At 55.1% G+C, this 19,697-nt stretch overlaps 1 protein-coding gene across 5 annotated transcripts in view; it reads right to left on the bottom strand.

Moving 5' to 3' along the window:
* Positions 1-16,875, bottom strand: part of si:dkey-183c6.8 (protein O-GlcNAcase) — a 117,907-nt gene extending 101,032 nt beyond the window's left edge. The window contains exons 1-3 of one of the 5 annotated variants that reach the window (XM_068028692.1): positions 16,530-16,875; positions 15,946-16,197; positions 13,726-13,777 (exon numbers count right to left, since the gene is read on the bottom strand). In XM_068028692.1, coding sequence (XP_067884793.1) covers positions 13,726-13,754 — 29 coding nt within the window. In that variant the 5' untranslated portion in view covers positions 13,755-13,777; positions 15,946-16,197; positions 16,530-16,875. Of the gene's footprint in view, positions 1-13,644; positions 13,706-13,725; positions 13,778-15,654; positions 15,709-15,945; positions 16,198-16,529 lie in introns of those variants that run through there. The other 4 variants (XM_068028691.1, XM_068028695.1, XM_068028693.1 and 1 more) reach the window with 4 other exon arrangements.
* Between the last annotated feature and the right edge of the window lie 2,822 nt (positions 16,876-19,697).

The following is a 19,697-nucleotide window of genomic DNA, read 5'->3' as shown; positions in this document are numbered from 1 at the left end:
TCCTCCGGCAGGGAGTCCACCCGCCACTGACCAACCAGGAGTCCGGAACATTTCTCCCAATTGATCCTCGCGGAGGACGCGGCAGAAAAGGTCTGCTGGCAGTCGCGCATCCTCCGCAAGTCAACGGGATCTGTGATTGCGAGGAGCACGTCGTCGGCGTAAGCCGAGAGGACGACCCGCATGGCCGGCTCGCGCAGAGCCAATCCCGTCAACCTCCTGCGAAGCAGGCACAGGAAGGGCTCCACGCAGATGGTATACAATTGGCCGGACATGGGGCACCCCTGACGCACTCCTCTCCCAAATCGAAGGGGCGCCGTCAAGGACCCGTTAACTTTGACTAGACACTCTGCGGCGGCGTATAAAAGTCGGACCCGGGCCACGAAATGCGGCCCGAGTCCGAAAGCGCGCAGAGTCCCGAAAAGGTAATCGTGATCCACCCTGTCGAACGCCTTCTCCTGATCGAGGGAGAGAAAGGCGACCGACTGACCAGTCCTCTGGGAAAGATGGATCAGGTCCCGGACCAGGTGGATGTTGTCCTGGATGGACCGGCCCGGGACCGTGTAGGACTGGTCGGGGTGGATCATGTGGGCCAGCACGGAGCCCAGGCGGGTAGACATAGCCCGGGCAAAGATCTTATAATCCGTGCTGAGGAGGGAGACCGGACGCCAGTTTTTAAGCAGGCGGAGATCGCCCCTCTTCGGCAGCAGGACGATGACCGCCCTGCGCCACGAGAGGGGCATCTCCCCGGACGCCAGGCTTTCCCCCAGGACCCGCGCGTAATCGTCCCCCAGGACGTCCCAGAACGCCCTGAGGAACTCCACGGTCAACCCATCCAGCCCTGGGGATTTGCCCCTCGAGAGCTGGTGGAGGGCGCCAGTCAGCTCCGCCAACGTGAGCGGAGCCTCCAATCCTTCGGCGCCCTCCGGGCTGACCTGCGGCAGGTCCTCCCACAAAACTCTGCGCGCATCCTCGCTGGACGGATCCGGAGAGAACAACGCACTGTAATACGTCCGGACCAGGAGGCCCATTCCCTCCGGATCCGTGATGGAGGATCCGTCGTCGGCCAGCAGCTCAACGAGCTGCTTACGGACCCCCCGCCATTTTTCCAGCGAGTAGAAGAAGGGTGAGGCGCGGTCCAAATCTTCCAGGATCTGGATCCGCGACCTCACGTACGCGCCTCGGGACCCTATGAGCTGCAGGTTCCTCAGCGCGCCCTTCTTCTCTTTGTACGCCTGCCACAGGGCCGGGTCCGCGACGGCATGACCGAGGCGGGATTCCAAGTCGAGCACCTCCCTCTCAAGGCGCCCGATCTCGGCTTCCCGCCTCTTGGTCGACCCCTTCGCGTACTCCTGACAGAAGACGCGGATGTGAGTCTTGCCCACATCCCACCATAGCCTCAAGGAGGGGAAGCCCCCCTGCTTCCTTCTCCAGTCGGCCCAGAATCGACAGAACGAGTCCCGAAATCGCACGTCCTCCAGCAGCCGGTTGTTAAAGTGCCAGTACGCGGACCCCGCCCGCGTGCGGAGCGGAGTAAACTCCGCCCACACCAGGCGGTGGTCCGAGCACGGCACCAGCCGCATGGAGGCCGCTGAAACGCGGGAGACGTACGCCTGCGAAATGTAGAGGCGGTCGATTCGCGACCCCCCTCCTCCAGACCTCCACGTGAAGGCGCTGGAGTCGGGATGGAGATTCCGCCAGACGTCCACCAAGTTAAGGGAGCTGATCAGTCCCCTCAACTTCTCCACCGACGCTTGGCCGCGCTGGGGACCGGAGCGATCCCCCACCTCGAGGGTGCAGTTAAAATCCCCCCCGAGGATGATGCACTCGCCGCTATCGATGGAGCTCAAGAGAGCGGACACTTCTTCAAAGAAGCGCGCTTGCAACGCGCCGGGCCTGGGCGCGTACACGTTCACAAAGTGGAGCGGCACGCTACCCAGGCGAACGGCGAGGTGGAGCAAGCGGCCCGGCACTAGCTCCTTGACCCCCAAGATCTCCGGCTGAAAAGTCGGGGCCAACAAGATAGCCACCCCACTAGAAATAGGGGTGAGGTGACTCATGTAGACCCCACCCTGCCACTCCAGGAGCCAGGTGGCTTCGTCTCCCGCAACGGTGTGGGTTTCCTGCAGAAAGCTCACCGCGTATCTCCCTTCCCTAAGGACTGAGAGATTGTGAAATCTGCGGTGAGCCCCTCTGCTGCCGTTGATGTTGAGGCTGGCTATGGTTATCTTCATGTCAAAGGTACTTAAAACCCGTCACCAACACCTCACTGTGAGGAAGGAGTGGAAGTGCACCTGGCCCTCCACTCCCCCAGCAACCCATTGAGGAACACATTAAAACGGCGCCTCTCAACCAGTTTCACGTCCGCGCGCTTACCCGCTATCTTAAGGGCGGCACGGACGGACTGGATGATCAGCGCCAGATTCGACCAACGGTCGAGGGCCAGCTGAACTTTATTGCGGCAACCCCTGCAAGCCGCGAGGAAATCCCGGAGTTCCGCCGTGGGGATGAGAGGAGATTCGGTGGGAGGCACGAGGGACTCCACCACCTCACTGGCGATGGAATCAAGATCATCCTCCGTGCCCCGCACCGAATCCCCATCCTCCTCCGGGTCGTCACCGCCAGCGGCCGACACATCCACCACACACTGTGGGGCGGACGTCCCGGCCGCGCCAGCTGGTCCCGCCTCCGTCACGATCCCACCCCCAGGATCGATGGCGGAGGAGTCCTCTCTGGGTTCTATTGTGAAACTGGAGCCTGTCGGCACCAGCGGTTCAGGACCCCCCTCCACCTCCATCCCCAGGCCAATGAGTGGTCCAGGGGAGACAGAAGTTCCGGACTCCGGGAAACCAGCCGGAGCCGAGACTGGAGGCGGCGAGAGGAGGCCATCTCCCGCTCCGCCAGCACCCACAGGCCCAGCAGATGGGGCAGCATTCTCAGTTATAACTGGGTCGGGTGTCTCCTGGTTGGTGGTGGACTCCGGCTGGGAGGCCCGACCCTCTGGGGCCTCGCCCTCCCCTTCATTCAGGGCACCCGACCCAGTAGCAGTGGCGGAATGGACGGTTTCCCCAGGCTCCCCCACCACAAGCAGGGCCCCACTTACTCCTTCAGGAGGGGCCTCACGTACCGGGGCCATCCCCTCCCCTCCATCCTGAGGAATAGGGAGCACCTGCCCGGACTTTGCAGCCTTGGTGGTGGCGGTAGGGGGCACCTGAGGACCAGAAACAGGAGGCAGCTCCCCTCCAACAGATGGGCCCTGCACCTCAGGGCCCTGTGTTATTTCTGTGGAGGGGTGCCTTCTCCTCTTTTTCGCACTTGGGCGCGGAGACTCAGAGACCTCCATGTCATCAGAGGCCTCCGCCTCCACACCCTTTTTTCCTTTTTTAGTCACCCTGGGCCTGAGCCCAGCCCTGGGACAGGTGGATTCCATGGGAATGGGCTTTGGGCTGAGCTCAGGCTCGGGTTGAGTCAAAGTGTCCAGGGGACGCGCCTCACGATGTTTCTTTTTTCCCCGCGTCTTCCTTCCGCTCGGACGGACGCTCCCCTCCCCGCCAGAGGCTGTGAAAACCACAGCCTCCGGAACCGACTGAGCGGTGTCTGTTGGATGTGCGGGGGGAGTGGGAGGAGGTGCTGTGGAACCACTCTGGGCCGCCGAGGTGGAGCTGGCGGCCGGGAGGTTGGGGCAGTTCTTCCGAACATGCCCCACCCCCTTGCAGACGTGGCACCGCGCCCCGTCCGAGGTCCAAAAGACGCGGTAGGCCGTCCCCTGGAACTCCACATTAAATTGGCCCTCCGTGTCCTCCTCCCGCGCCAGCTGCATAAATAACTGGCGGCGGAAGGAGTAGACATGTTGGAGGCTGTGCTCCCGAAGACCAAGCCGGACTGGGGTGATCCCCGACCTCACCTCCCCCAGATGGTGCAGGTGGGGGAGGAGGAGCTCACTGGGAATGAAGGGTGGGACGTTGGACAACATTATCCGATGCGCAGTGGCCCCCAGAGGGTCCACTGGCAGGAAGGTCCCCCCCACAGTGAGCCCTTTACTCAGGGCCAGGGACACCGCCCGCTCGGTCTTCAAAAAGAACACAGCCTTCCCATACATCTTTGAGGCCGCAACAATGGCCGAGGGGCCGACAACCACGGCCATTGCCTTAACGCAGGCCTCAATAGACATGTTGGGGTGGGGATAGCTCTTCACCCCATGGCTGCATGTCAATAATTTAAAGGGTGACGGGGCCACGTGGGCAGCCACAGAAGCTGCAGCTGCGTAGGTAGTAGAGGGCCCCGCCACCGGTGATGAAGGGCTTGCCATGGGTCCAAGAGCTAAACCCACCCCAAATTGTGGACTTGCACACTAAATAACAGATTCACAGAAAAATTTGAAAAGACAAACAAACAAACAACAGGTTAGTGGAGAGGCTGAGGTAAGAGAGGAGAGGCAATTGCAGGCTGGAAGGGATGACTTGCTTTCTGGAGGTGGTGCTCACAGTACACTTAAAACAAACAGTCTTTGAAGTTTGTCTTCCGGTCTTCTGGTTGGGGGAGTCGTCTTCACCTGGGTCAGCTGAAGCTGCCCAGGCACTATCTATCCCCTTCCGTCTGTTTAGCTGGGCAGCTTCAGCTGACCCAGGCTTGGCAATTGGGGTGGGGAGGGAGCTTCCCTGTGTGCTTGTGCAGCAGCACAGACTCCTGTTGAATTGGCAGCCCCACCCCTTGTTGTTCCAGCCACTTGTTCCTCCCCCAACAGAGCAAAGTAAATTACTGGTGTTCAGCACCCACCTCCAGACAAAGCCTTGTTTCCACAAAATGTCCCTTTCTTCTCTTTAATGGAGACTGTTGTTGGAGTTTTCCTCTGCTTGTTGGTAGCTGCTCTCCCTTGCTCAGTGCAGCTCCTCTCTCCACCTCTGCAACCTCCAACTGCCACCAGCACTCTCAGCTGCACCTCGTTGAGGCTCTCAACACTCAGGCTCCCAAATCAGAGAGCAGCCAATCCCAGTGCTGTATCTGTCCTGGGAATGTTTGATGGGGGACAGTGCAGAGGGAGCTTTACTCTGCATCTAACCCCCGTTTTTTTTTTTTTTTTTTTTTTTTTTCTTTTTTTTTTCACAAGGTGACCTTTATACCCCAGGCCCCTTTTATATTTTTCACATCGAGGGGGCCTTTATCCCTCAGGCCCCCTTTATGTACATATTTACAGTTTTAAAATAACTTTATTAAAACAAATAAACAAAAAACTCAAATTAAAATGCCATTCTCGGCGTCGACGATGCACTCCAGTCCCTGCGGTGCCCACCGGTCGCGGAAGGCTTCAAGCGTACCGACTGACACCGCATGCTCCTTTTCCAGGGACACCCGGGCGCGAACGTAACCGCGGAAGAGGGGCAGGCAATCGGGGAGGACGGAACCCCCGACGGCCCGCAACCTGGACCTGTGAATTGCCACCTTGGCCAGGCCCAGGAGCAGACCGACGAGGAGATCCTCCTCCCGGCCCAAGCCCCTCCGCACCGGGTGCCCAAAGATCAGGAGCGTGGGACTGAAGTGCAGCCAGAATTTGAGGAGCAGCCCCTTCAGATACTCAAATAGGGGCTGCAACCTCGCACACTCCGTATAAATGTGGAACACGGACTCGTCCAGGCCGCAGAAAGTACAGCTGGCCTGGGAGTCCGTGAACCTACTTAAAAGCCTATTGCACGGGACTGCTCTGTGCAGCACCCTCCACCCCAGGTCCCCGATGTAAAGGGGGAAGACTCCCGCGTAGAGAGACCTCCATCGGGGTTTCCCCTCGCCGCCAGATGGCAACGCGGACCGCCAGGGCGTGTCCGGCCGGCTGACGAGGGCGAGGAAGTGGAGAGTGTGCAGGAGCAGCCCGTACAGGAAACCCCTCCGCGCCGATTGGAATGGCACGGAGGGCATTTCCGAGAGGCGGCTCGGGTTGTGCGGGACCGGCTCCCGAGGAGGGTTTCGGGGCCTGGGTCCGATGAGCAGTTCCGGCCGAGCGGGGGTCAGCTCGGCTGGGATCGCTCCGCACTCCCGAGCCCCCTCGCCACCCGCAGTGAGGGGCGTCCCGGGGGTTTCGGCTACTCCTCCGCCCGCCGGACCGTCCCCGGAGTCGGCCGCCCGGACAGCCGAGGCGCTCTCCTCCGCCGGCGGGGGAGCGCCCTGACTGGAGGCGACCATGTTCCAGACTCGGAAAAGATCCCGGTAAAAGACAGGCAACTCCCTCAGAGAGGCGCGGCTAACGGACTCCACCGGGAGCTGCGTGTCGTCTTGAAGGCAGTGACACTGGCGGAAAAAATACGTCGCCAGCGCACACCATCTGGGAGGACGCTCGACGTACAGGTATCTCTGCAGGGTCCGAAGGCGGAGAGTCGCAGCCTGGGTGCGGACGCACACCAGCGACTGACCGCCCTCCTCGATCGGGAGACTCAGGACCGCGGCAGAGACCCAGTGTTTCCTCTTGCCCCAGAAGAAATCGACGAGTTTCTTCTGGATCTTGGTGGCAAATACAGGGGGCGGGGCCAAAGTGACCAACCGGTACCACAGCATGGAGGCCACCAGTTGGTTTATGACCAACGCTCGGCCCCTGTAGGAAAGCACTCGGAGCAGTCCTGTCCAGCGCCCCAGCCGAGCGGTGACTTTCGCCTCCAACTCCTGCCAGTTTGCCGGCCAGGCTTCCTCAGCGGGGCTAAGGTGGACTCCCAGATAGAGGAGGTGCGTGGTGCTCCACGCAAAAGGTGTCATCTCCTCCGGCAGGGAGTCCACCCGCCACTGACCAACCAGGAGTCCGGAACATTTCTCCCAATTGATCCTCGCGGAGGATGCGGCAGAAAAGGTCTGCTGGCAGTCGCGCATCCTCCGCAAGTCAACGGGATCTGTGATTGCGAGGAGCACGTCGTCGGCGTAAGCCGAGAGGACGACCCGCATGGCCGGCTCGCGCAGAGCCAATCCCGTCAACCTCCTGCGAAGCAGGCACAGGAAGGGCTCCACGCAGATGGTATACAATTGGCCGGACATGGGGCACCCCTGACGCACTCCTCTCCCAAATCGAAGGGGCGCCGTCAAGGACCCGTTAACTTTGACTAGACACTCTGCGGCGGCGTATAAAAGTCGGACCCGGGCCACGAAATGCGGCCCGAGTCCGAAAGCGCGCAGAGTCCCGAAAAGGTAATCGTGATCCACCCTGTCGAACGCCTTCTCCTGATCGAGGGAGAGAAAGGCGACCGACTGACCAGTCCTCTGGGAAAGATGGATCAGGTCCCGGACCAGGTGGATGTTGTCCTGGATGGACCGGCCCGGGACCGTGTAGGACTGGTCGGGGTGGATCATGTGGGCCAGCACGGAGCCCAGGCGGGTAGACATAGCCCGGGCAAAGATCTTATAATCCGTGCTGAGGAGGGAGACCGGACGCCAGTTTTTAAGCAGGCGGAGATCGCCCCTCTTCGGCAGCAGGACGATGACCGCCCTGCGCCTGGAGAGGGGCATCTCCCCGGTCGCCAGGCTTTCCCCCAGGACCCGCGCGTAATCGTCCCCCAGGACGTCCCAGAACGCCCTGAGGAACTCCACGGTCAACCCATCCAGCCCTGGGGATTTGCCCCTCGAGAGCTGGTGGAGGGCGCCAGTCAGCTCCGCCAGCGTGAGCGGAGCCTCCAATCCTTCGGCGCCCTCCGGGCTGACCTGCGGCAGGTCCTCCCACAAAACTCTGCGCGCATCCTCGCTGGACGGATCCGGAGAGAACAACGCACTGTAATTCGTCCGGACCAGGTGGCCCATTCCCTCCGGATCCGTGATGGAGGATCCGTCGTCGGCCAGCAGCTCGACGAGCTGCTTACGGACCCCCCGCCATTTTTCCAGCGAGTAGAAGAAGGGTGAGGCGCGGTCCAAATCTTCCAGGATCTGGATCCGCGACCTCACGTACGCGCCTCGGGACCCTATGAGCTGCAGGTTCCTCAGCGCGCCCTTCTTCTCTTTGTACGCCTGCCACAGGGCCGGGTCCGCGACGGCATGACCGAGGCGGGATTCCAAGTCGAGCACCTCCCTCTCAAGGCGCCCGATCTCGGCTTCCCGCCTCTTGGTCGACCCCTTCGCGTACTCCTGACAGAAGACGCGGATGTGAGTCTTGCCCACATCCCACCATAGCCTCAAGGAGGGGAAGCCCCCCTGCTTCCTTCTCCAGTCGGCCCAGAATCGACAGAACGAGTCCCGAAATCGCACGTCCTCCAGCAGTCGGTTGTTAAAGTGCCAGTACGCGGACCCCGCCCGCGTGCGGAGCGGAGTAAACTCCGCCCACACCAGGTGGTGGTCCGAGCACGGCACCAGCCGCATGGAGGCCGCCGAAACGCGGGAGACGTACGCCTGCGAAATGTAGAGGCGGTCGATTCGCGACCCCCCTCCTCCAGACCTCCACGTGAAGGCGCTGGAGTCGGGATGGAGATTCCGCCAGACGTCCACCAAGTTAAGGGAGCTGATCAGTCCCCTCAACTTCTCCACCGACGCTTGGCCGCGCTGGGGACCGGAGCGATCCCCCACCTCGAGGGTGCAGTTAAAATCCCCCCCGAGGATGATACACTCGCCGCTATCGATGGAGCTCAAGAGAGCGGACACTTCTTCAAAGAAGCGCGCTTGCAACGCGCCGGGCCTGGGCGCGTACACGTTCACAAAGTGGAGCGGCACGCTACCCAGGCGAACGGCGAGGTGGAGCAAGCGGCCCGGCACTAGCTCCTTGACCCCCAAGATCTCTGGCTGAAAAGTCGGGGCCAACAAGATAGCCACCCCACTAGAAATAGGGGTGAGGTGACTCATGTAGACCCCACCCTGCCACTCCAGGAGCCAGGTGGCTTCGTCTCCCGGAACGGTGTGGGTTTCCTGCAGAAAGCTCACCGCGTATCTCCCTTCCCTAAGGACTGAGAGATTGTGAAATCTGCGGTGAGCCCCTCTGCTGCCGTTGATGTTGAGGCTGGCTATGGTTATCTTCATGTCAAAGGTACTTAAAACCCGTCACCAACAGCTCACTGTGAGGAGGGAGTGGAAGTGCACCTGGCCCTCCACTCCCCCAGCAACCCATTGAGGAACACATTAAAACGGCGCCTCTCAACCAGTTTCACGTCCGCGCGCTTGCCCGCTATCTTAAGGGCGGCACGGACGGACTGGATGATCAGCGCCAGATTCGACCAACGGTCGAGGGCCAGCTGAACTTTATTGCGGCAACCTCTGCAAGCCGCGAGGAAATCCCGGAGTTCCGCCGTGGGGATGAGAGGAGATTCGGTGGGAGGCACGAGGGACTCCACCACCTCACTGGCGATGGAATCAAGATCATCCTCCGTGCCCCGCACCGAATCCCCATCCTCCTCCGGGTCGTCACTGCCAGCGGCCGACACATCCACCACACACTGTGGGGCGGACGTCCCGGCCGCGCCAGCTGGTCCCGCCTCCGTCACGATCCCACCCCCAGGATCGATGGCGGAGGAGTCCTCTCTGGGTTCTATTGTGAAACTGGAGCCTGTAGGCACCAGCGGTTCAGGACCCCCCTCCACCTCCATCCCCAGGCCAATGACTGGTCCAGGGGAGACAGAAGTTCCGGACTCCGGGAAACCAGCCGGAGCCGAGACTGGAGGCGGCGAGAGGAGGCCATCTCCCGCTCCGCCAGCACCCACAGGCCCAGCAGATGGGGCAGCATTCTCAGTTATAACTGGGTCGGGTGTCTCCTGGTTGGTGGTGGACTCCGGCTGGGAGGCCCGACCCTCTGGGGCCTCGCCCTCCCCTTCATTCAGGGCACCCGACCCAGTAGCAGTGGCGGAATGGGCGGTTTCCCCAGGCTCCCCCACCACAAGCAGGGCCCCACTTACTCCTTCAGGAGGGGCCTCATGTACCGGGGCCATCCCCTCCCCTCTATCCTGAGGAATAGAGTGCTCCTGCCCGGACTTTGCAGCCTTGGTGGTGGCGGTAGGGGGAACCTGAGGACCAGAAACAGGAGGCAGCTCCCCTCCAACAGATGGGCCCTGCACCTCAGGGCCCTGTGTTATTTCTGTGGAGGGGTGCCTTCTCCTCTTTTTCGCACTTGGGCGCGGAGACTCAGAGACCTCCATGTCATCAGAGGCCTCCGCCTCCACACCCTTTTTTCCCTTTTTAGTCACCCTGGGCCTGAGCCCAGCCCTGGGACAGGTGGATTCCATGGGAATGGGCTTTGGGCTGAGCTCAGGCTCGGGTTGTGTCAAAGTGTCCAGGGGACGCGCCTCATGATGTTTCTTTTTTCCCCGCGTCTTCCTTCTGCTCGGACGGACGCTCCCCTCCCCACCAGAGGCTGTGAAAACCACAGCCTCCGGAACCGACTGAGCGGTGTCTGTTGGATCTGCGGGGGGAGTGGGAGGAGGTGCTGTGGAACCACTCTGGGCCGCCGAGGTGGAGCTGGCGGCCGGGAGGTTGGGGCAGTTCTTACGAACATGCCCCACCCCCTTGCAGACGTGGCACCGCGCTCCATCCGAGGTCCAGAAGACGCGGTAGGCCGTCCCCTGAAACTCTATACTGAAGTGGCCCTCCAAGACCTCCTCCCGCGCCAGCTGCATGAATAGCTGGCGGCGGAAGGAGTAGACATGTCGGAGGCTGTGCTCCCGAAGACCAAGCGGGACTGGGGTGATCCCTGACCTCACCTCCCCCAGAAAGTGTAGATGGGGGAGGAGGAGCTCATCAGGAATGAAGGGTGGGACGTTCGACAAGGTTACCCGATGTGCAGTGGCCCCCAGAGGGTCCACTGGCAGGAAAATCCCACCCACTGTGAGCCCCGTACTTAGGGCGAGGGACACAGCCCGCTCGGTCTTCAGGAAGAACACAGCCTTCCCATACATCTTTGAGGCTGCAACAATGGCCGAGGGGCCGACAACCACGGCCATTGCCTTAACACAAGCCTCAATAGTCATATTAGGATGGGTGTAACTCTTCACCCCATGCTTTGATGTTAAGATTTTAAATGGTGACGGGGCCACAGGAGCAGCTGTCGCAGCTGCTGCAGCATAGGAGGGCCCCGCCACCGGAGAGGACTGAGAAGTCATGGGGTGGAAGAGTTACAGGCACTTTGCTGAGAGAAAAAAAAGAAAAGAGCAAATACAATAAATCAAAAATGTAACACTTAAAGGATGTAGCACAGGGGAAGAGGCTGAGGGAGAGGAAGGCCAAGAGGAATCAGTCTTTGTTAGTATTGCACAAGTCTTGTAGCTGGTCTTCCAGTTGGGAGGGTGGGGTGGGGTGATGTCTTCACCTGGGTCAGCTGTAAGCTGCCCAGGCACACGCCTCACTCGATGTTCAGATAATAAGTCTCTTCACCTGGGCAGCTCCAGCTGTCCCAGGCTTAATAGTTGGGGTGGGGAGGGAGCTCCCTATCCAGAGATGTTAAACACAGGAGCTCCCTATTGAATAATACAGCCCCACCCAAGGTCTTCAGGTCTCTTCTTTCCCCACCCCCAACAATCAATGAAAAAGACTTTCAGTACCAAGCAAACTCACAAAAAGAGCTTCCAGTTCTTCCAGTTCACTGCCTTCCTTCCCTTGTTGAAAATGTGGAAAAAACCCTTCTTTCAGTCTCTCCCTCTTGCAGCAGTAACACAGCCTACAGCCTGCAGCCTCCAACCTCTGCACACAGCCACAGTCAGCTGCACCTCGTTGATGCACTCAGGCTCCCAAATCAGAGAGCAGCCAATCCCAGTGCTGTACCTGTCCTGGGAGTGTTTGATGGGAAAGTGTAGAGGGAGCTTTACTCTGTGCTGTACCTGCCCTGGGATGACACTGGCACTTACAAGCCTCATCTAAGTGGAACAAAAAAAGCTTATCTATGACAGTTTCAGGATCATTACTGATGATTGTACAGTTCTCCAATTAGAATGGTTCAATTAGGGCTGAAAGATCAGTTCCATTTTCAGAACTAGGTCACAGCGCTAATCAATCATTCCGATCTGCCATGAGGTGTTATTATGAGGAAGGGTAGTGTGCAAACAAATGACATAATATAGCCTTAAAAGCAATGTTTATCTATTCTATCACAGCATTTAGAACCATATTTCCATGGCTGCTTTTACATTTGTTGTTTTATTTTAATCACCCAGTTAAGGCGCCAACAATCAACCTCTGCCCCCAAGGGTTTTGAAGTGCTCCTATATTTTTACAGTTCTGTTGGTGGGGTTCAGGTAGTCCAGCTTTTTGCTTGCACATTCCACATCGACACGAAACACCTTGTGAAATCCGGGAAAACCACCAGCATCGCAAATCCAGCCAGGGCCAAATACTGTGGCACCTGGGACACAGTGTAGTGATTCTCATTGGAACCTCTTTCAGACACTACCCTCCCCTCACTCAACCCTGCTCCCCCCAACAACAACTGCTCACATTTATATAGCGTCTTTAACTTAGTAAAACGTCCCAAGGCATGATCAAACAGAAATTGACACTGAGCCACATTAGGCCATGTGACAAAAGCTTCATCAAAGTAGGTTTTAAGAAGCGCCTTAAAGGAGGAGAGGTAGATGGGCAGAGACGTTTATGGAGTGAATGTCTGAGCTTCAGGCTCAGGCAGCAATGGTGGGGTGATGAAAATTGGGTATGGGCGAGGGGCCAGAATTAGAGGAGCGCAGGGATCTCGGAGCAGGGGCTGGAGGAAATTAGAGATATCGGGAGGGACAAAGCCATGCAGGGATTTGAAAACAAGGATGATAATTTTAAAATGGAGTCGTTGCTTGACTGGGAACCAGTGTAGGTCAGCGAGCACAGGGAATGATGGTTGCGAGTTAGAATACAGGGCAGCAGAGTTTTCGAGAAGCTGAGGTTGATGCAGAGTGTAAGGTGGAAGGCCGAACAGGAGGGCATTGTGTCTATAGATAACATAGTTACCAGGTATTAATGTGACCACAGTACATCCCACTTCGGGTGGGTGGAGGAATTCCTCTCTGCACCCATCAATACGTGTCAAAGCACTCAGTAAACTAGCCCAGACTTTAAAAAAAAAACTGTACCTGCCAAAGCCAAACCAGGGGAAATTCTTCCAAATCTAGTTGCCTACTTTAGCCAGTGGCTGACCAGTGAATAGACAACCTACAGCCCCTTTTCCCCCTCTGAATTTAGTTGATAGCACACTTGCCTCTGAGTCCGACATTTAGTGCAGTACTGAGGCAGATGTGAACGGAAGGCCTTAGCTGTCATTGAGGTGGATGTTAAAGATCCCATGGCACTATTGGAAGAGGAACAGTTCTCCCAATGTCCTGGCCAACAGTCATCCCTCAAAGAATACCCAGCTTCACCTGTCGTTCACCTCATTGTGCTTTGTGGATCTTGCTGTGCACAAGATGGGAGTCATATTTGGCAACACAACAATGGTCACTAAGCTTCATTGTTTCGGAAGAACTTTGATAAGATACAACAAAACAAGTGCAAGTACTTCTTCCTTTAACACACTCCAGGCAACAAACGAGAGACGTGTTCCCGCTCACATCCTGCGCCAATGGTTCAACCCAAAAGACGCAAGGGAACAATAAGTAGTGAAAAACAACTCTGCTTACCAGGAATATTGCAAATGGGGACTACTGTGAGGTAAAATGGTTTCTGCAAAAACCGAGCACGAGGGAAAGGGCGAGGGCGTGGTCAGGGATTGATTCACTCCTAACGCACACCCACCGTCCCAAATCCTCGGAGTGCTAATTTCAACAGGACAGTGTGACGCTGGTATCGCAACAGTCTGCAGTTAGTTTACATTACCACTTGAACAGCACCATCCTCTGTTCCATGGACCATGGTCTGCCGTAGAAACCTACAAAATAAACACACACACAAACCCATCAGTAAATGGCTGCAGGTCACATTTCTCTGTGACAAAGTAACGGCAAGGAGTTAACAGATAGTCCAACAGTTATGGTGCTGGGCAATGTGAAGCTGTGAGCTTAAATCCCACTATGGCAACTTGTGGAACTGAATTCAACAAGGGGATGCTAGATAAGTACATGAGGAAGACAGGAATGGAAGGATATGCTGATAGGGTTAGATGGATTAGGGTGGGAGGAGACAAGCTGAGACACTGAAGTGAGGCAGCGTTGCATATTTATTATTTTTATGGCACTGCAGCAAGGTTAAAATGGGCTTAGAGTATCTGATCATAACTATTGCTCTATACGTTTGTCTTCCTATGGAATAAAGCAGCTCAACAATTGAAAGCAAGCTTCGCCACATCAGGCCAAAGTTTGATGAGATTTTAGAAATACACATAATATCTGGTTCAGATCACATGGGGGGGGGGGGTGGCGGGGGTTATTGTTACACTCTCTGGTCTCACTATTGCACTATTGTACCAGAAGCAATAGGCTAGCATGAGTCAACTCCCAAAGTAAGATGCTCCGATGGTTTTAGGAGAACAAGTGAACCGGAGAAGGCATCGAGGGAGCCCCAAAATCTGTTGCAGTTGCTCAACAGTAAGTCAGAGGATCGGCTGTTATTCATAGAATCTTACAACGCAGGCCATTCAGCCCTTCGTGCCACCGCCAGCTCTTTGAAAGAGCTATCCGATTAGTCCCACTCCCTTGCTCTTCCCCCATAGCCCTCCAAATTTTGCCTTTCCAAGTATTTATCCAATTCCCTTTTGAAAGTTACTATTGAATCTGCTTCCACTGCCCTGTCAGGCAGTGCATTCCAGATCGTAGCAACTCACTGCATTAAAATATTCTCCTCATCTTGTCCCTGTTTTTTTTGCCAATTACCTTAAATCTGTGTCCTGTAGTTACCAACCCTCCAGCTAGTGCAAAGTTTCCCCTAATCTACTCTATCAAAACCTCTTGAATAATATTGAACACCTCGATAAAATCTCCCCTTAACCTCACTGCCCAAAGGAGATCAATTCCAGCTTCTTCAGTCTCTCCACATGACTGAAGTCCCTCATCTCTGCTATTATTCTAGTTAATCTCCTTTGTAATATCTCCAAGGCCTTTACATCCTTACTAATGTGTGGTGCCCAGAATTGAACACAATGCTCCAGCTGAGGTCTAATCAGTGTTTTATAAAGGTTTAGTATAGCCTTGTTTTTTGTGCTCTATGCCTGCATTAATGAAGCCAGGGTGAGCTTGCATTGATGGAAATTAATGAGTCAGAACTTTTATAGCATCAGTGAATTATTACAAAATTCAACAGCACTCCCAAACCCGTGACCTCTACCACCACGCAGATGCATGGGAACACCACCACCTGTAAGTTCCCCTCCAAGTCACACACCATCCTGACTTGGAACTATATCGCCGTTCCTTCACTGTGGCTGGGTCAAAATCCTGGAACTCCCTTCCTAACAGTACTGTGGGTGTACCTACCCCACACGGACTGCAGCGGTTCAAGAAGGCAGCTCACCACCACCTTCTCAAGGGCAATTAGGGATGGGCAATAAATGCTGGCCTGGCCAGCGACGCCCACATTCAGAGAATGAATAACATTTTAAAAATGAGGACAGGGCTCAACATGGATTTCTGGTCACTTCACCAGACACACGTTAACAAACCAGGAACCATTCCTGTTCTGATTCTCCTGTTTCTGCCTTAACCTTGGCTTCTGACTAAATCTGAAACCTGTTTTGTGTAACCTTAACCTATATTTGGCAGTGTGGGGGGTACTTTTCTCCCTCTGAATACAAATGCAGTCATAGAATCTTACAGCACAGAAAGAGGCCATTCGGTCCATTGCACCTGTGACACCTTTTTTTTTGAAAGAACTATCCAGTTAGTCCCACTCCCCCTCTACTGACCACATGCACCCACTCCCTTCCCCCCGAATAGCTCTACAATTTTTTTTCTCCTTTTCACATGAGATCTGCAGACCGCCTGCCCTCTCTTTACTTAACGCAGTCAAAACTGATCATCGACCCGACTGGTTAATCAGTCTGCCGAGGCCTCTCGTCGTGTAGGTTTCTTAAAGGGACACCGTCCCCATGTGAAAACGAAGCACCTGTCAAACGGGATCTTCCTCTCGTCCGTTTGCCAAACGCCTGGTGTCACATCCTCCCCAATCACGCAGCAACAGCATCTCTGTGACTGCAATGCCGCCAGCAGTCCTCCTTTTCAGCCCATCAACTCCTCGCTCCCGTCAGATCGGAGTTGCCAACTCTGTTTGGATGTATTCCTGAAGGTTTTATCACATGACCTCCCTTCGGCCTTCACCAGGTCAAACAGACTTTTCCCATCTCCAATATTTTTATAACTATTGAACGTTCAAAAGAAAAAACAAACAAAAAAAATTCCGTTACGCTATGATTTTTTCTCCCAAGTTTTGTTCACAGCAGTGTCCAGGAGATTAAACCTTAATCCCGAGTAATTCCAGGACAATACTGGAGGGTGGCGGCTCTGTGTTCAGGGTAAAGGCCCTTCTCTCCCTATGTCTTCAGTTTAAAGACTCCAAGGAGACAGTGCCAGTGTTTGCTGCTATTAACATTGCTTGTTAACTAATATCTCAATGCAGCTGTCATGTTAGTACAGCACGGGGAGGGCTTATAGCTGCAAGCGCTCGAGAGAGAGGGGGAAACAGCCACTGACCTTCCACAATCCCGCAGATAAAAGGCAGCGTCTTCTCCATTCGGCTCCTGGCACTCAGCCTTCCAACAAGCAATGATGCCTATTGCAGGAAAGGGAACTAGAAAGGGAGGGAAAGGAGGAGAGAGGGAGGGAAGGAAGGAGAGATGGAGGGAAGAAGAGAGGAAGGAAGGAGAGAGGAAGGAGGGAGGAAGGAGGGAAGGAGGGAGGGGGGAAGGAGGGAGGGGGGAAGGAGGGAGGGAGAAAGGAGGGAGGGAGAAAGGAAGGAGGGAGAAAGGAGGGAGGGAGAAAGGAGGGAGGGAGGAAGGAGGGAAGGAGGGAGGGAGGAAGGAGGGAAGGAGGGAGGGAGGAAGGAGGGAAGGAGGGAGGGAGGAAGGAGGGAAGGAGGGAAGGAGGGAGGAAGGAGGGAAGGAGGGAGGGAGGAAGGAGGGAGGGAGGGAGGAAGGAGGGAGGGAGGGAGGAAGGAGGGAGGGAGGGAGGAAGGAGGGAGGGAGGAAGGAGGGAAGGAGGGAGGGAGGAAGGAGGGAAGGAGGGAGGGAGGAAGGAGGGAGGGGGGAAGGAGGGAGGGAGGAAGGAGGGAAGGAGGGAGAGAGGGAGGGAGGAGGGAGGGAAGGAGGAAAGGGAGGAGGGATGGAAGGAGGGAAGGATGGCAGGAGGGAAGGATGGAAGGAGGGAAGGATGGAAGGGGGGAGGGAAGGAGAAAGGGAGGAAAGGAGGAAGAGAGGGGGAAGGAAGGAAGCAAGGGAAGGAAGAAGAGAGGGGAGAGGAAGGAGGAGACGGGATAGACAGAGAGAAAGAGGCAAGAAGGAAGGAGAGTGGGGAGGTGGAGAGAAGCTTCTGCCCAGGGTTGGTTACATGTATTTACAGTGAAGGAGGGCAGGAGACTCTCTCCAGATCTGACTGTTTCTCTGTCTCTGACTCCTTTCCCCCCTCTCTCTCTCTCCCTGTCTCTGCAGCTACGATCAGAGCCCGGGTGGAGCTGAAGCGAATCTCCGCTCTCAATGCCCAGAGCCGGAAACCAGCGCAGTAACTCTTTATTGTCCAGAGCTTCAGTACAGCGCATTGCGATCCCCTGGCCAGCCCTATCATTATGACTGCTCCGAGTAAAGTCATTGCCCTCGTTCTGAGTCTTGCATTCTCGATCCCCATGTCCACTGCAAAAAAAAAGCTCAGAATTATCAGCAATATGAAATAATATTTACCTCTATTTCGCTGCAGAAGTCTGCATAGAAAACTAATAGATTTTATTACACAAGGGGGAATGGAAGTAAAGTAAAATTCATGGGCAGGAAATTAGACAGCAGCCTTGCTCTGGCTCCCCAGAAAGTTGTGGTTTCAATCCCCACTCCAGGATCCTAATCCAGGCTGGCACTCCAGTGCAGTACTGAGGGAGTGCTACACTGTCAGGGGTGCCGTCTGTCAGATTAGATGTTAAACTGAGACCACATCTGCCCCCTTAGGTGGACATAAAAGATCCGATAGTCCTATTTCGAAGAAGAGCAGGGGAGTTATCCCTGGTGTCCTGGCCAATATTTATCCGTTAGTTAACATATGGTGTGTTAGCCTTCATAGCGAGAGGATTCGAGTACAGGAGCAAGGAGGTCTTGCTGCAATTATACAAGGCCTTGGTGAGACCACATCTGGAGTATTGTGTGCAGTTTTGGTCTCCTTATCTGAGGAAGGATGTTCTTGCTATGGAGGGAGTGCAGCGAAGATTCACCAGATTGATTCCTGGGATGGCAGGACTGACGTATGAAGAGAGATTGAGTTGATTAGGCTTGTATTCACTAGAGTTTAGAAGAATGAGAGGGGATCTCATAGAAACCTACAAAATTCTAACAGGACTGGACAGACTAGATGCAGGATGGATGTTCCCAATGATGGGGAAGTCCAGGACGAGGGGTCACAGTCTAAGGATAAGGGGTAAGCCATTTAGGACTGAGATGAGGAGGGATTTCTTCACCCAGAGAGTGGTGAACCTGTTTAATTCTCTACCACAGAAAGCAGTTGAGGCCAAATCATTAAATATATTCATGAAAGAGTTAGATATAGTTCTTAGGGCTAAAGGGATCAAGGGATACGGGGAGAAAGCAGGAACAGGGTACTGAGTTTGGATGATCAGCCATGATCGTATTGAATGCAGGCTCGAAGCAGGCTCGAAGGGCCGAATGGCCTACGCCTGCTCCTATTTTTCGATGTTTCTAAAATTAAAAATGACCATTATTGTGTTGCTCCAAAGGCAAATGTTGAAAATCTGAAATATGAGCAGAAAATGCCGGAAAGCCTCGGCAGCAGTGGAGAGGGAAACACAGAGCTAACATTTAAGGTCTGTGACCTTACATCAGAATGATTGCATTGCTGTTTGTGGGATCTTGCTGTGCACAAATTGGCTACTGTGCTTCAGTGACTTCACCCCAAAAGTGCTTCACTGGCCATATAGGTAAAAGGTCAAGAATTGGGCTACCTAGATAGCTAGCACTGTCGTGATGGGCCGAATGGGGCCTGTTCTGTGCTGTGAAATTCTACGCTCTCATGTCTTCAACATAGGGAAGCATTACGGTGGTATCAGAAGAAATAATGTACAGTGGGCCAAAGAAGGTGATGTTGGGAAGGGATGGGTTTTAAGGAGGGTCTCAAGGAGGAGAGGGAATTGGAGAGATGTCTATGTTTAGGAAAGGAACTTCAGTGTGGGGCCTGAGTGAGCATTCCCAGTAGGATGAAGGAAGGGCTGATGTACAACAGAATTTACGAGATAGATTTCAATTGCTTAACCTCAACGGAGGTCCAATTATTAAAAATCGTCCTAACAGTTTTTTTTTTGCTCATTAAGGTGAGGAATGTCAGTGCAGGGGAGAATAGAAAAGTCAATAATTCAATCATTCCCATTTCAGGTATAGCACAGCTGGGTGACTTGTGAAGCTCCTTGTAGAATCATAGAAACATACAACACAGAAACAGGCCATTCAGCCCGCCATCCCTGTACTGGCCCTTTAAAAGAACAGCGTTGCTTAGTGCTACTTCCCGCTTTCTGTTCGTAGCCCTGTACATTCCTCTTTCTCAATTATCTGTCCAACTCCCTTTTAACATGATTCACGAGATCAGCTTTCACACCTTTTCAACAACTCTTTGAGCGAATAAAATTTCCCCCTCCAAATCTTTTGCCAATGATTT

This window comes from Heterodontus francisci, chromosome 1 (assembly GCF_036365525.1).
Source record: "Heterodontus francisci isolate sHetFra1 chromosome 1, sHetFra1.hap1, whole genome shotgun sequence".
Taxonomy (NCBI): Eukaryota; Metazoa; Chordata; class Chondrichthyes; order Heterodontiformes; family Heterodontidae; genus Heterodontus; species Heterodontus francisci.
The sequence above is the reverse complement of the archived record's forward strand: the minus strand, read 5'-3'. Positions and strand labels throughout refer to the sequence as shown.